Source organism: Glycine soja, chromosome 6 (assembly GCF_004193775.1).
Source record: "Glycine soja cultivar W05 chromosome 6, ASM419377v2, whole genome shotgun sequence".
Classification (NCBI taxonomy): domain Eukaryota; kingdom Viridiplantae; phylum Streptophyta; class Magnoliopsida; order Fabales; family Fabaceae; genus Glycine; species Glycine soja.
In genome coordinates this window covers 5,885,115-5,898,004 of record NC_041007.1, presented here as the reverse complement: position 1 = coordinate 5,898,004, position 12,890 = coordinate 5,885,115, and the positions used below count along the sequence as shown (strand labels likewise).

The window sequence follows — 12,890 nt, the reverse complement described above, 5'->3', positions numbered from 1 at the left end:
TGGTTCTAGAGATCTCCAATTTAAATATAACAAATATTTAACTCAAACTAAATATACAATATTATACTATTATTATAATAGTTATCTTTCCAAAAACAAAATTATTTTAATAGCATATGGAGTTGCCACACTGTATTTTATAATTAATAAATAATCTTGACAATTCTCATAGAAACCTTCTAATCATTTTATTGACAAAATAATTATCTAACTCAATCAATTTAAAATAAAATAATTAAAACAATCATATTTCTTTAATTCAATTAATTTAATATATCATAATTCAAAAATTCAAAATAATATATATTATAATTATTTTAATTCAAATAAATTTTTAGACTAATATTTTTATATTAAAATTAATAATAGTTATATTAAATTTTAGATGTTAAAATCCAAATATTCTCATCACAATATCCGGACATTCTTATCATAATGTTCAATTCAATTCTATAACGATTTTCAATAATTTTATTTATTGATTTAATTTGTTCAATATCCCACATAATTTTGAAAAAAAAAAATAAACAAAGGGATAATGTAAAAGATAAAAAAATATGATATGAAATTTAAAAAAAAAAAAGTGATATGTAGGGGTAATCTCTGGCACAGGAGCTGAGTCCTCTGACTCAAACTTGACCCATCCATTCCCCCTTCTTAGTTCTGACAATCCAAACCCAACATTAACAAAGCTCTCTCTCTCTCTTCTTTCTTCACTCTCTTTGCCTCTCTGACTCCCACCTCTGCTTAAGGTAATTCTGTAATTTTCCTTACATTCAGTAATTTTATATAAAAGTAAAAAATAAAAAATAATTCTTCTATCTCTTATTTTATTTTCTTCTCTCCAGAATCGTAAGCGTTTTTTTGATCTTGCAGTTCTGAGCAGCTTTGTTTTTCTCCTCTCTGTCTCTCACGTAATATCGCTATAACAAAAGTTTCTCAATTACTATCATTCATTTAACAAGCTTTGGGTTAATTATTTTCGATTTTGAAATTAATCTTCGAAACATTCGCTTGTTTCGAAGCATTACGTTACTTCTTCTTCTCATTCGTCGAATTAGATACAAAATTCTAGGGTTCTCTCCGGCTCACGGTTTTGTGAATTTCGTTTGTGCCTTTTTTTTGCGGTGGAATGATTGCGGAAACGCGGGTTACGGTAATGTGTCTGCATAGACGGAATGGAAGATAGCTACTACTTAGCAGAATTTTTTTAATGTGCTTTATGGGATCATAGTCTTCAATTTTGAGTTACATTTCTAGCATACATGCTCGCAAGTGATGCATTTGATATGAATATGATGTTCATTTGATACGCTGTTATTCTTGGAGTTTTTAATGGATATATGGAATTGTTGAAATGGTATTTATCAGTTTTGCCCTAAGTAAGTTATGTTGTTGCCAGGGTTAGGTTGCACTTGTATTATAGAATGAGTAGACCGACAACACGGAGTAAAAATAAAAGACAGAAACAAGGGGATGATGGCAACGGCACTGGCGAAATATGGAGGTACCAATAGATGTTCAGTTATTAGTTTGTGGAATGAAATGAAATTTGTTACTCTGAGCTTCTCAGTATGTTGATTGTTTTAATGTCTTTTTGTATAGGAAAATTCATAATACAGGTGTGGTAACTGAGGATGATATGAATCAATTGTATATGATTTGGAAGCCAGTTTGTTCAGGCTGCCGTGTCAATAATAAAGATAACCCAAATTGCTTATGTGCATTGGTTCCACCTCCAAATGGAGCCCGGAAGTCTGGCTTATGGCAAAAGATGTCAGATATTGTTGAGAGTCTTGGCCATGACCCAACCAAGGATCTTCGAGCTTCTGCTGATTCTCCTGCAGGTCTCACGAATCTTGGTGCAACATGCTATGCCAACAGTATACTCCAGTGCTTGTACATGAATAAATCTTTCCGAGAAGGCATGTTTTCTGTAGAACGAGATGTTTTACATCAACAGCCTGTGCTAGATCAGCTGGCTCGACTTTTTGTGCAGTTGCATATTAGCAAAATGGCTTTCATAGATTCTTCTCCATTTGTAAAAACTCTGGAATTAGATAATGGAGTTCAGCAGGATAGCCATGAGTTCCTGACATTGCTTCTCTCTTTGCTTGAGCGTTGTCTGAGCCACTCCAAAGTGCCCAAGGCAAGAACAATAGTTCAAGATCTTTTCCGGGGAAGTGTTTCTCATGTGACGACGTATGAATCATTCAATCTGAGAAACTTATTTACTAATCAAAAATGATTTTTTCCTTATAATAATATTCTAGCTTTTTAGCCCATTATATATTTGCTAGATATTGATATTGTTAAATGGCGGTGCCATAGTCGCCATGGTGGAATGGCATGTGGATTTTGTGCCAACCACCATAGCCAATTTTGAAGGGAGGCCTGCTATAGTAGTGCCATAGGCTGCAATGGCGTGAATATATATGGTTGAATTTTGGCCTTCCACCATTGATAACACTGCTAGATATCCTATAGTTTTCTCTATTAATTTGGACCCATCTCACTTCTTCCTCCAAAAGTATTAAAATAAAATCCCAAAAAGCAATTATAAAATGTTGCTAACATGTCATGTGGTTGTTTGGTGAGTGTTGTTGAAGCTTTCCACAGAATGTGTATTCGAGTTTGTTTTCTATGAAAGAGTATTTTTCATTTTTCCTTTGATTATCTTGCATATAAGTTACATACTTTAATTCTAAGACTACTGTTGGTTGTTTGTAATATACTTCATGATAGTTAATTTTTTCATAACTGGTCAAAACTCAGAAGTAACTCCTGTTATTTATGTACATTTGATCTCAAATATTGTCTTCATATAATATGTTTTCATGTTAAATGTATGTTTAACCAGTAGTGACCATGTTAATGAGTTATGGCTCATGACTATGACTCTTATAATTCAATGACTTATTATGCAGGTGCTCAAAATGTGGAAGAGACTCTGAAGCTTCTTCCAAAATGGAAGATTTCTATGAATTGGAGTTGAATGTCAAAGGATTGAAAAGTTTAGATGGGAGCCTAGATGAATATCTCACTGTTGAAGAGCTTAATGGAGACAATCAATATTTTTGTGAGTCTTGTAAAACAAGAGTTGATGCTACTCGCAGCATCAAGCTGTGTACATTACCCAAAGTACTTAATTTTCAGCTTAAACGTTATGTCTTCCTTCCTAAGGTATTGTGATAGACTATATAAATTTCCATCTTCTTTATTATTATTGTGAGCATTGTTCAACTAAGTAGAATGCATTTTCATTTTTTTTTATTTCTTTTTTGTTCTATTGTAGTTTTTTAGAGAGCAAGCCCTGGCACAACAGTAACGTTGTGCCTTGGTGACCAATTGGTCATGGGTTCAAATTCAAAAATAGCCTTTTTGCATATGCAAGGATAAGGCTGTGTACAGTAACCCTTTCCCATACCTTCTCACTGCAAGGAGCCAAGGAGCCTTTGGCATTGGGGTATGTTAGTTTATTTCTTATTGTAGTTTTTTATGCATATAAGAGGACACTGATTTGATAAAAAAAAGGAACAAATATCAGACAAAGAATGATAAGGAATTTTATCAAAGATAAATACCATATAAAAAATTCACTATAATGAAAAATTATCTTTCTTCTCTCTGCATGTCTTCATCAGCCTTATAAGGGAAGGTCATTCAGTACAATCTTGATGATTTTATCCCAATGCAAGTTACATATTCAATTTCTGTCCTTTTAGAAAACTAGAGTTCCTATCTAACGAAGTGCATCAGTGTTTAGAAAACTCACTTTTCTAAAATGTTTTGTCCTCATTGCAAAGAAACTCAGATCAATTTAATTAAATAAAAAAATCTCTCCAATTTAATTTAAGAAAAGGAGCGCTGCAAGTACCTTGATTTGTTTTTGTTCTTAATATGCCTTTTTGTTCTTGGTTTCTTCTAGTGAGATATCTTATCCACTTCTCTTATCTCTCTCTTCTCTAATAAAAAATCTTCTTTATTAAAAAAGAAAAGAAAAAAGAGGGAAATTCTTGAATGGTTTTGACTTATATGTTATAATTATATAATGTTTGATTTAGTTTGTAAAACTCTTATGGTTCTCGATAAGTTTAATTGTTTGTTATTGTACTTGTAGATTTTCTGTAAAAATTTTAGTAGTGATTATCTGAAGTGTGAATCTATCTTAGTAATTACGTTTCTTTTTCTTTAGGTAAATTACACTCCCATTCCTAGAGAGATGCTTAATTTATACTGTTCTCTCCTCTGCTTTGAAAAATTACACCCTCATCCGTTGATGTGCTACAATTAGTCCATTTTAATGTAATCAAACCCTTTATATATTTTTTTTCTCGCTCTGCAACTCTCAGTGTCATTGGCTTCTATTTTTTGAACACTTACTATCAACTTATGACTTTAGAAGATGAAATGACGGTTTTTGGTGAAGTTCCAAAGCATAAAGGGTGTTCGAAACCTATGTAGCATTTACTTTGACACAGGCACTGGACATGGACACTTTCACATCTCTAAAATATAGGACATTAGGACACTGCATAGTAATGTAACAAAAATTCTAAATTGATAATCAATATTTGTATATATTCTTGTATACTCACCTTTTTCTTATGATAATAAGCCTCAAAATATATTAAATAAATAGACATTGTTTTAGAATGAAAGAACTTGTTCTCTATAAAAATTCTTTATCTGTTAAGAAAAGTATATTTACCTTTCCAAATCAATTAAGTTTTTTCTATGATAATTAGCCTTACAAAAAAAGTGATAGACATTATTTTTTAATAATTCATATTATATTTTAAACCGACTTCTCTAAAAGTTAAATAATGAATATTTTTAATGAAATTATTGTGCTGATCATTTAAGGTGTCAGCTTAAGTATCCAAACTGACAATATTTTTTTTAGTTTGACACTTAATGAAAAGTGTATGAGTCTGAGACATGTCTAACATGCATCAGGGAGGTGTCACTGTTGGAAATATACCGAACCCTGTGGCTCTTCAAAAAGGAGAGGTGTCTTTGCTTCATACTTCAAAACTTTATTTCATCTTCTAAAGATAAGCTGAAGGGTATTCAAAATAGTTGTTAGTGGCATTGAGAGAAAAAAAATGCCCTTGGGAGGGTCATTCATAGTTGCTCATTTACATTCAGATGAAGCATAACATATTTTCATCTCTCAAGGAAAGGGAATGTAATTTGTCATTTTTCTTTCTTAAAATAGTGGTTTTGTAAAGGTTGTTCTCTATATATGGTATAAAGTTTGATTTTCTTTACCACTCATTTCTATTCTGATGGTGTATTTCTTTATTTATCTATTTGTATTGACAGACTACAACAAAGAAGAAAATTACTTCTGCATTTTCATTTCCTGCTGAACTTGATATGCGGCATAGAATGTCTGAGTTGTCTCAGTTCAACTTGGTATATGACTTGTCAGCTGTACTGATTCACAAGGGAACTGGTGCTAATAGTGGCCATTACATTGCTCACATCAAGGATGTAAACACTGGACAATGGTGGGAATTTGATGATGAGCATGTTACTAATTTGGGTTTTCATCCATTTGGTGAAGAGTCTTCAAGTTCTACTACTAAATCCATCAAGACTGATGCAATTCATTTTGATAATTCTGAAGCAATGGTAGCTGACAGCAATGGAAATGGTTTAAGTGCTACTCATTCACAATCTTCAAAAGTGGAGACATTTTTGTCTAGTGATGCGTACATGTTGATGTACCATCTTAAACATACAAAAAGTGTTGGTGAAAGTGGGGGTGTAATTTGTGGTGTTAACCATAAAGAAAGAGAGGGTGTTGTAGTTGCTGTGCAAAATGGTGTTCCTCTTCCATCTCATATTTATGATGAGATTCAAAGTTTCAACACCTCATATGATGATGCTTGTCAGCAGTACAATAACAGGAAAGAGTTACAATTGAGTCGTATTAGTGAGAGGAGACAGGAAGTTCGATCTGTTTTAGCTGAAGCTCCTGTGCAATCATTGGAGCAACCATTTTATTGGATTTCTAGTGAATGGCTTCGTCAATGGGCCGACAACATTATTCCAATGTTAGTGCTTATTCCTTTCTGACAATTATTAGGGTAGGGTTAATTGATGTATTTTAAAGGATGCTTACTTTGCAATGTATATGCAGTCCTCTTGACAACACGTCAGTCCAATGCTCACATGGGAAAGTCCCAGTTTCAAATGTTACCTCAATGAAGCGGTTGTCTGCTAAAGCGTGGGATATGTTGTTCTCCAAGGTAACTTTTTGTTAGTATGCTGTTACATATTTGTTTGGATTGTTAATTGTCTACTTGTGGTATAATGCCATTGGGGTTTGTTTAGTGGTCAAGATATGATAAGATATGGGAGATGGATAAGAACAAATATGATAAGAATAGGATAGAACAAGAGCAGGATAAACTTTAAGCCTATTAAATGTTTGGTGCACATCAAATAACTATATAACATAATTGAGTATCTGCTTCTGTATGTGACATGGACTAGATAATGACAAAATTACTCTTTCATTAAAATTACATACATTTTTCTAAAAATAACTTTTAATTTAATTTTTAATTTTTACAAATTATAAGAAATCATAATATTAACTAAAATTACACAACAGTTTTTATTTATGTAGTTACTTTTCTTAAAAATATAAAAAGTCATAAGATTTTCAAAGTTATAATTATATATAAGATAATATACTGAATACAAATCTTATATAATACTATATAATGCATGCATACATGCATACATACATACATACATACATACATACATACATACATACATACATACATACATACATATATATATATATATATTCAATTATTATATTTAATATATATCATTCTAACTTTATATATATAACAATTTATACCCTCTTAGGATAAGAAATACATTGCATGGTTACCAATGATTATTTGTCTTGGGAAAGGATAAATTTGACCAGGATCTCTCTTTCAATCTATTTTTACATATTGCGTTGGACAATACTGGTAGGAAAGATGAAAAGAAAATTTATCAGATGTAGTGGAGACAAATCTAGTGTTCTATTAGTGAACATTAGAAGTTGAGGGAACAGAAACTTTCTGACAGATGCTTATGTGAGAAGAACGCTGTATACTTAACTGAATGAATTACTGTATCTAATATAATTAGCAGGAAGTCCATGCTCTGCTGAGAGATTTAGATAATGATGATTTTCTTTGTTATGGTTTATTTGTATATCTACCCCAAATTCTTGTTCCTATTGCTACTTTGGCTCTGGCCATTTGCTGTTATAATATAAATGACATGTTCCCTTTATTGACTTTTGAAATTCAGTATGGTGGAGGACCAGCATTGTCTCATGATAACCACTGTCGGGATTGCCTGATTCATGGGGCTATGACAGTGGTGTCAGCTGACACCTATCGGGATAGAAGAGAATCAATGAAGTCACTTGCACGGGATATTCTAGATGGAAACTGCCTAGATGGAAAGTATTACATATCCAGACCATGGTATGATAACATTTTGTGTCATCTCCTGCCATTCATGCTGCCACAGAAAGGGGACTGAAAGGGGGTGGGGGTTGGACTAATGTTCTATTTCATGTATTTTGAAAACTGTAAATAGCTGGGCTGGCTGAACGGTATCACCTGTTTTCATTAGCTCCAATTTTTCCTTCACGATACTATAGAGAAAACTATAGGCAAATCAATAGTTTGTCTATAAACATAATTTGCACAAAATGTTGTGCATCATATGATCTATGTAGTTGACATCACCTAGTAGGAAAAGGTTTGGTGATGATTGTTTATTCTTCGCTACACTATTAAGATGGTTTTAAAGCAATGGTTTTAGATGATTTCATGCTGAGGAACATGCTTTTGTAGGTTGCAGCAGTGGTGGAAAAGAAAAGTCCTTGATGCTCCATCTGAAGCTGATGCTGGACCAACAGCAGCCATTAGTTGTCCACATGGTCAATTGATGCCTGAGCAAGCTCCTGGTGCTAAGCGGGTGCTTATTCCTGAGAGCTTTTGGCTCTTCTTATATGAAGATGCTGTTTCTATAACGCCTGATGATCCTTTGGGTGGCCCAACTTTTTCTTCAGATTCTGAAGAGTGTTCCCAATGCAGTAATGAATTATCTGAAGTAGCATGCTTGGAGGACTCCTTGAGGTTTTATCATTCATTCATTGCTACTAATATAGAGCTTATGTAGACAAATAAAGTGACTTCTGTCTTCATGTTGCAGATTAGTTAAACAAAAACAACGTCAGAATCATGAGAAATTATTCCAGGCTAAAAGTATGCCACTTTCTATGCACAGCAAGTATTTCTTGGTGCCTTCGTCATGGATTTCAAAATGGAGAAATTACATTAGTCCAACCCTGAAGAATTCAGATAAACCTGAAACTTTAGATGGGGTAATTGATTCAATGTTGTGTGAAAAGGTACATTGCTACTTCACCTTTATAATCTGTCATATTTTGCATCTTTTTTTCCACAGTATGCATTTAGTTTGCTTTAGTTACTACTTAATATGATTTTGATTGGTGTTTAGTTAAATTTGAGGAAAAAGAAAAATTTCTGTGCAACTGTTATGAGGAGAAGATTTGTTGCTCAAAGGTATCCTATCCTGCATGTGATAGGGACTTTACTAGCAAAGATTACTCTTGTCAACTGACAGAGTTATTGGGTCTGCACATTGATAACCTTTTCATTCTTTCTAATTGAATCTTTAGGAAATTGTGATGATGAATTTTGTGTTTTTGTTTTGCATCAGCACTCACAGCTGATTGAAAGACCTCCTGAATTGGTTTTCAGACGTGGTGCTATAATCCAGAGGGAATCTTCTGTAAGTTAAAAAAGATGATATTATTTTCTGTAATTGTGTCAAGCAATCTTATGTTATTTTTTTATTTGAAACAAACTAAATTCACTTATTTTAGTATGCTTTGAATCCCTTTAAAAATTTAAACAATTAAATTATGATTTCTTGTCATCCATTTACTCTTTCATTTTGTTTCTTTCTCCTTTTACAAATTTCAATGGGTGCAGTTTTAGTTACTTAATTTCTTGCCCCTATCTTACTTCCATCACTTTTATGGATTCTAGGAAGGTTGCTTAACCATTGTATCTGAGAATGATTGGAAATGCTTCTGTGAAGAATGGGGTAGTATTGAGACCAAAGGAATATCAGCAACAATTGATCATGTTAATGATTCAGAGAATGTATTGACTGGATCCAGTGAGGAGATGCTAGTATGCAAGGATCAGTTGAGCACAGCAGATAAAATGAATTTTGAAAATGGGACTGGACAAATTTTAATTAAGACATGTCCTGAGGTAATCCAAAACAATGCCTTAGTTGGCTATGCTATGTGGCCCCCATCCTCCATTTCTTGCACTTTAGTCTTTTAGAAAATAAATCTTGCAGTTTCAGATTTTCATACAAACTGTACTTTAGATTTGAAAGTCGTTTTCTTGGTTTTCTTATTTTCCCTCTGCTAGCTCTTAGGTCCTTTCATATTGATATCATTTTGGTTCCTTAGATGTTGTTGAATGAATGCATCACATGTGAAAAAAGGAGATTCTCAATTTGTGCATCTAAGTCAACTGGCAAAATAATCTTGAGTTAATAATGTAACTGAAGTCTGAAAGATATCTATATTTATTCAGATGACTGAATATTATGTCCCCCTCTTCTACGTTCTCTCCCACAATTCTATAATCCACTTGTGTTGTTGCATTTTGTGTTTAGTTTAGTTCATTCTGATATTCTTGTGTAAAATTATCTTTCTATTATTAGATAATATATTTTAACCCTTGTTTGAACAAACTATAATTTTTTTCCTCTCAATATGCAGGTTTGTGAGAGTTGCATCGGAGAAAGAAAGAGCTGTGAGCTAATGCAGAAGCTTAACTATTGCAATGAGGACATATGTGTAATTCTTGTTCGTGGTAAGGAGGTACCTAGATCAATATTGGAGGCTTCAAAGGGATTCGTTGAAACAGATCGGCGAGTTTCCAAGCGTTCCCGCAAGACTAAAAATGGGAGTTCAATTAGTCTAAAAGTTTCTGCTTCAACATCTTTATATCAGCTGAAAATGATGATATGGGAATCCTTTGGGGTAAGTCTAGTCTATGTTGTATGCATGTACTTTAATTCGGTTTAAATGTTGTAAGTAAGCACATGTTAAAAATAGCTAATGAGTTTCCCTAAGACTTAAGCTCACGTGTATATTACTGTATACATTGAAATACATGTTTTTAGTCCCTCCCAACATGTATTTTTGTAAAAGACTGGGAATCAAATGGTTTTTTCATAGGGACTAAATCAAAATTGTGTAATTTTTCAGGGAATAAAACATATTTAAGCTAAATTTGTCTTAGTTTGGGTCTCCAAACTTGTCTGTTTGAGTAAAAGTGTAAGGATCTCATTTCAATGTGAAGGTAGAACTGACTTCAATGGGTTATGAATATTTTGGCTGGTGTCACTATCACCTTTAGTAGTTTTAGATTAAAAGTATCACTGGTATCAATTCTCCTGTGTAATTCCAATAATTTTCTTGTTTAAGGAGGTAGAAAAGTGGGATTGGGCATGAAACGTATTGAGGGACAGAAAGCTTGTCATTTCCACTAATAGTTGTATGCCATATTAAAGGGCAAAATTTGTATGAAGACCATGAAGTATATGCAAGTTGTAATTTTCTGTGTGCTAAGCAAGTGTGAAGAGACTTTTTTTTCTAAATTTTCCATTCAACCAAACACTCCCTAAATGTAGATGATAAGATGGAGAAAATGTTGGTTGCTTCCCTTTTGTCATAAGACTGTAAGAAGCTAGGCATTATCATCATAAGTTATACACATGAAATGACTGGGTAGGTGTTTGCTTTCACTTTTATCATATAGCCAGTGTTATTTTCAGCATTAATAATAATCAATGAATTGCTACAAAAGATAGCAAAGCTTCATGTCTAAATTTTTGTTCATGAATCTTATCAGTGATAGTTGTCCTTCCAGGTTGTCAAGGAAAACCAGATACTACATAAAGGTGATAGGATAATTGATAGCGATAATGAATTTGCTACCCTCGCAGATGTGAACATATTTGCTGGAGATCAGGTTATTGTGAGGGACTCTGAGATCCATGAAAATCGAGATATTGCTGGTAAGCTATTTGATAGTGCCGTAGTGGCAATGTGGTTTGCCATTCTATTATGTTATTCCAATAGGTTACATAGGGAACATGCAAATAATCTTTTTGATCTCCATAAAGTGGAAATTTTAGGTACATAAAGTCAGAAACGAATAATATTCATCTTTTGCAGATGAGCTTTGCGATGATAAAATGGATCTGCAGCATACCGAGGAAGGGTTCCGAGGAACACTTCTCACAGCAAATGTTTCATCCCAGGTTGTTTAAGAACTGCACTTTCAGTAGCTGATATGTCTTTGTAACATCTTTTGTTGGTGTATATATATCTAAAAGAAAAATCAGTTGGATGAAGTAGTCCGGTACAATACCACCATGTAAATCCATGTGCCTAGTGCTTTTTATCCCCCAAAGCCAAGATAAAGGCAAATTTTGGAATGTAATTAATAATTATCTGCTAGTAACTCGTGGAACACTAGTGTTCATTAAAAGAAAGTTAAAGTCTAGAATGAGGAGCGGAAAACAGTTTGGAAAAGTGGATATTTCTGTATGAGTAAAAAATCATATTATGAGTACTTCTCAGTTATCATGAAGTCCATATATTTTCGGGAGAACTAAAATTGCTGAATCATATTTATATTTCTGTTTTTCAAAAAGTTACACTAATTGAAAGAGAATCTCGTGTTGTATACAAAGTAGCTAGTCTTTTAACTCTTGCATAGAATACAATATATATTAGAATTTAAAGGAAGCTTTTTTTTTTGTCAACCAGACACGTTTGGCTATTACTGATGGTTGTTATTTGGCCATCAATAGCAGTTGCAAGTTATAACTTGTATTAATGGTCTTTTATTTCCGTTTAGATTTATACAGTGATAAGTTTTAGTCTAATTTTCAAGTTTTTGTTAAATTATCATTTCAAGATTTGCAAGACAAAATAAAAATAAAAATACTCAGACCAACGATCAAGTCGAGTAGAAGGATAAAATGGATATGGAGTAAATTTAATTATTGTCATTTTATTACAGTAGAATGATCTTTTGTTGTTCTTGCAGTTGCAGGGGTATTGAACTGTTAAAAGTTTCTAAATCCAACGTTTATGACTTCATGAACTATAGGAGCCTCCACCGAACCATCGATTCCAGCCTCTACTGGATCTTAACACCTGCTAGTACGTGAGCTATCAATTTGCATATCATTTATTTATGATATAAACATATACTATCATAACTTGGATCAATAATTATAATGTTGCAAACAGTAAGAAGATCACTTGCAAGGAAGCAGTAGATCAGGAACGGATTCAGCGCTTCAAATGACACTGCACAACTACATCGCCCATCTAATTTAGATGATGTGAAGTAACCAAAGACCCTTTGTGTGCCATAATCTTAAGAAAAATTGTAGTTGTGTATTTTTGCTTTTCTGCAGACAGTCGAGTATCCACGAATGCTTAAAATTTCATCCAATTCTTCGTGCATCGTCATATTCATCTTTTTGTAATTATAGCCAGATGAGAAAAGTAATTATATCCACGAATGTTTTTTTTGTTAGTGAACATTTTTGAGAAAAGTAAAAATGTTATTGATAGTTTGTGAGTGAAAAGTAAGTTAACTAACTAGAAACCAAGTAACTAACTATCAAACTAATAACTTTCCTGATTACGTATATTTCTAATAGCCCTCTGTAAGTTGGAACGGTATGTTTTCACCTTATAGCTTGGAATGGGTAATATCAAA

General features: G+C 33.0%; 1 protein-coding gene across 7 annotated transcripts; it reads left to right on the top strand.

The window, feature by feature from the left end:
- The first annotated feature begins 614 nt into the window (after positions 1-614).
- On the top strand, positions 615-12,711 carry LOC114415054 (ubiquitin carboxyl-terminal hydrolase 26-like). Of its 7 annotated transcripts, none has more exons than XM_028379563.1 (17): positions 615-752; positions 877-914; positions 1,409-1,507; positions 1,606-2,202; positions 2,928-3,183; positions 5,329-6,065; positions 6,152-6,260; positions 7,333-7,511; positions 7,887-8,171; positions 8,248-8,446; positions 8,779-8,850; positions 9,111-9,341; positions 9,863-10,126; positions 11,019-11,166; positions 11,327-11,412; positions 12,207-12,322; positions 12,413-12,711. In XM_028379563.1, the coding sequence occupies exons 3-16, from the start codon at positions 1,428-1,430 to the stop codon at positions 12,219-12,221; spliced, it is 3,258 nt and encodes a 1,085-aa protein (XP_028235364.1). In that variant the 5' UTR covers positions 615-752; positions 877-914; positions 1,409-1,427; the 3' UTR covers positions 12,222-12,322; positions 12,413-12,711. The 7 variants fall into 7 exon arrangements, with proteins under 7 accessions (XP_028235364.1, XP_028235359.1, XP_028235366.1 ...); XM_028379558.1 differs by having other exon boundaries at positions 1,403-1,507; XM_028379564.1 differs by having other exon boundaries at positions 619-752; positions 849-914.
- The last annotated feature ends 179 nt before the right edge of the window (positions 12,712-12,890 follow it).

What these genes read in the sequence shown, in the direction of transcription:
- LOC114415054 (XM_028379563.1), top strand. Translation starts at nt 1,428, where the DNA reads ATGAGTAGACCGACAACACGGAGTAAAAATAAAAGACAGAAACAAGGG. An exon ending in GCCGACAACATTATTCCAAT is followed by an intron (nt 6,066 to 6,151) that starts GTTAGTGCTTAT and finishes ATGTATATGCAG; the next exon opens with TCCTCTTGACAACACGTCAG. An exon ending in GGGATATGTTGTTCTCCAAG is followed by an intron (nt 6,261 to 7,332) that starts GTAACTTTTTGT and finishes TTTGAAATTCAG; the next exon opens with TATGGTGGAGGACCAGCATT.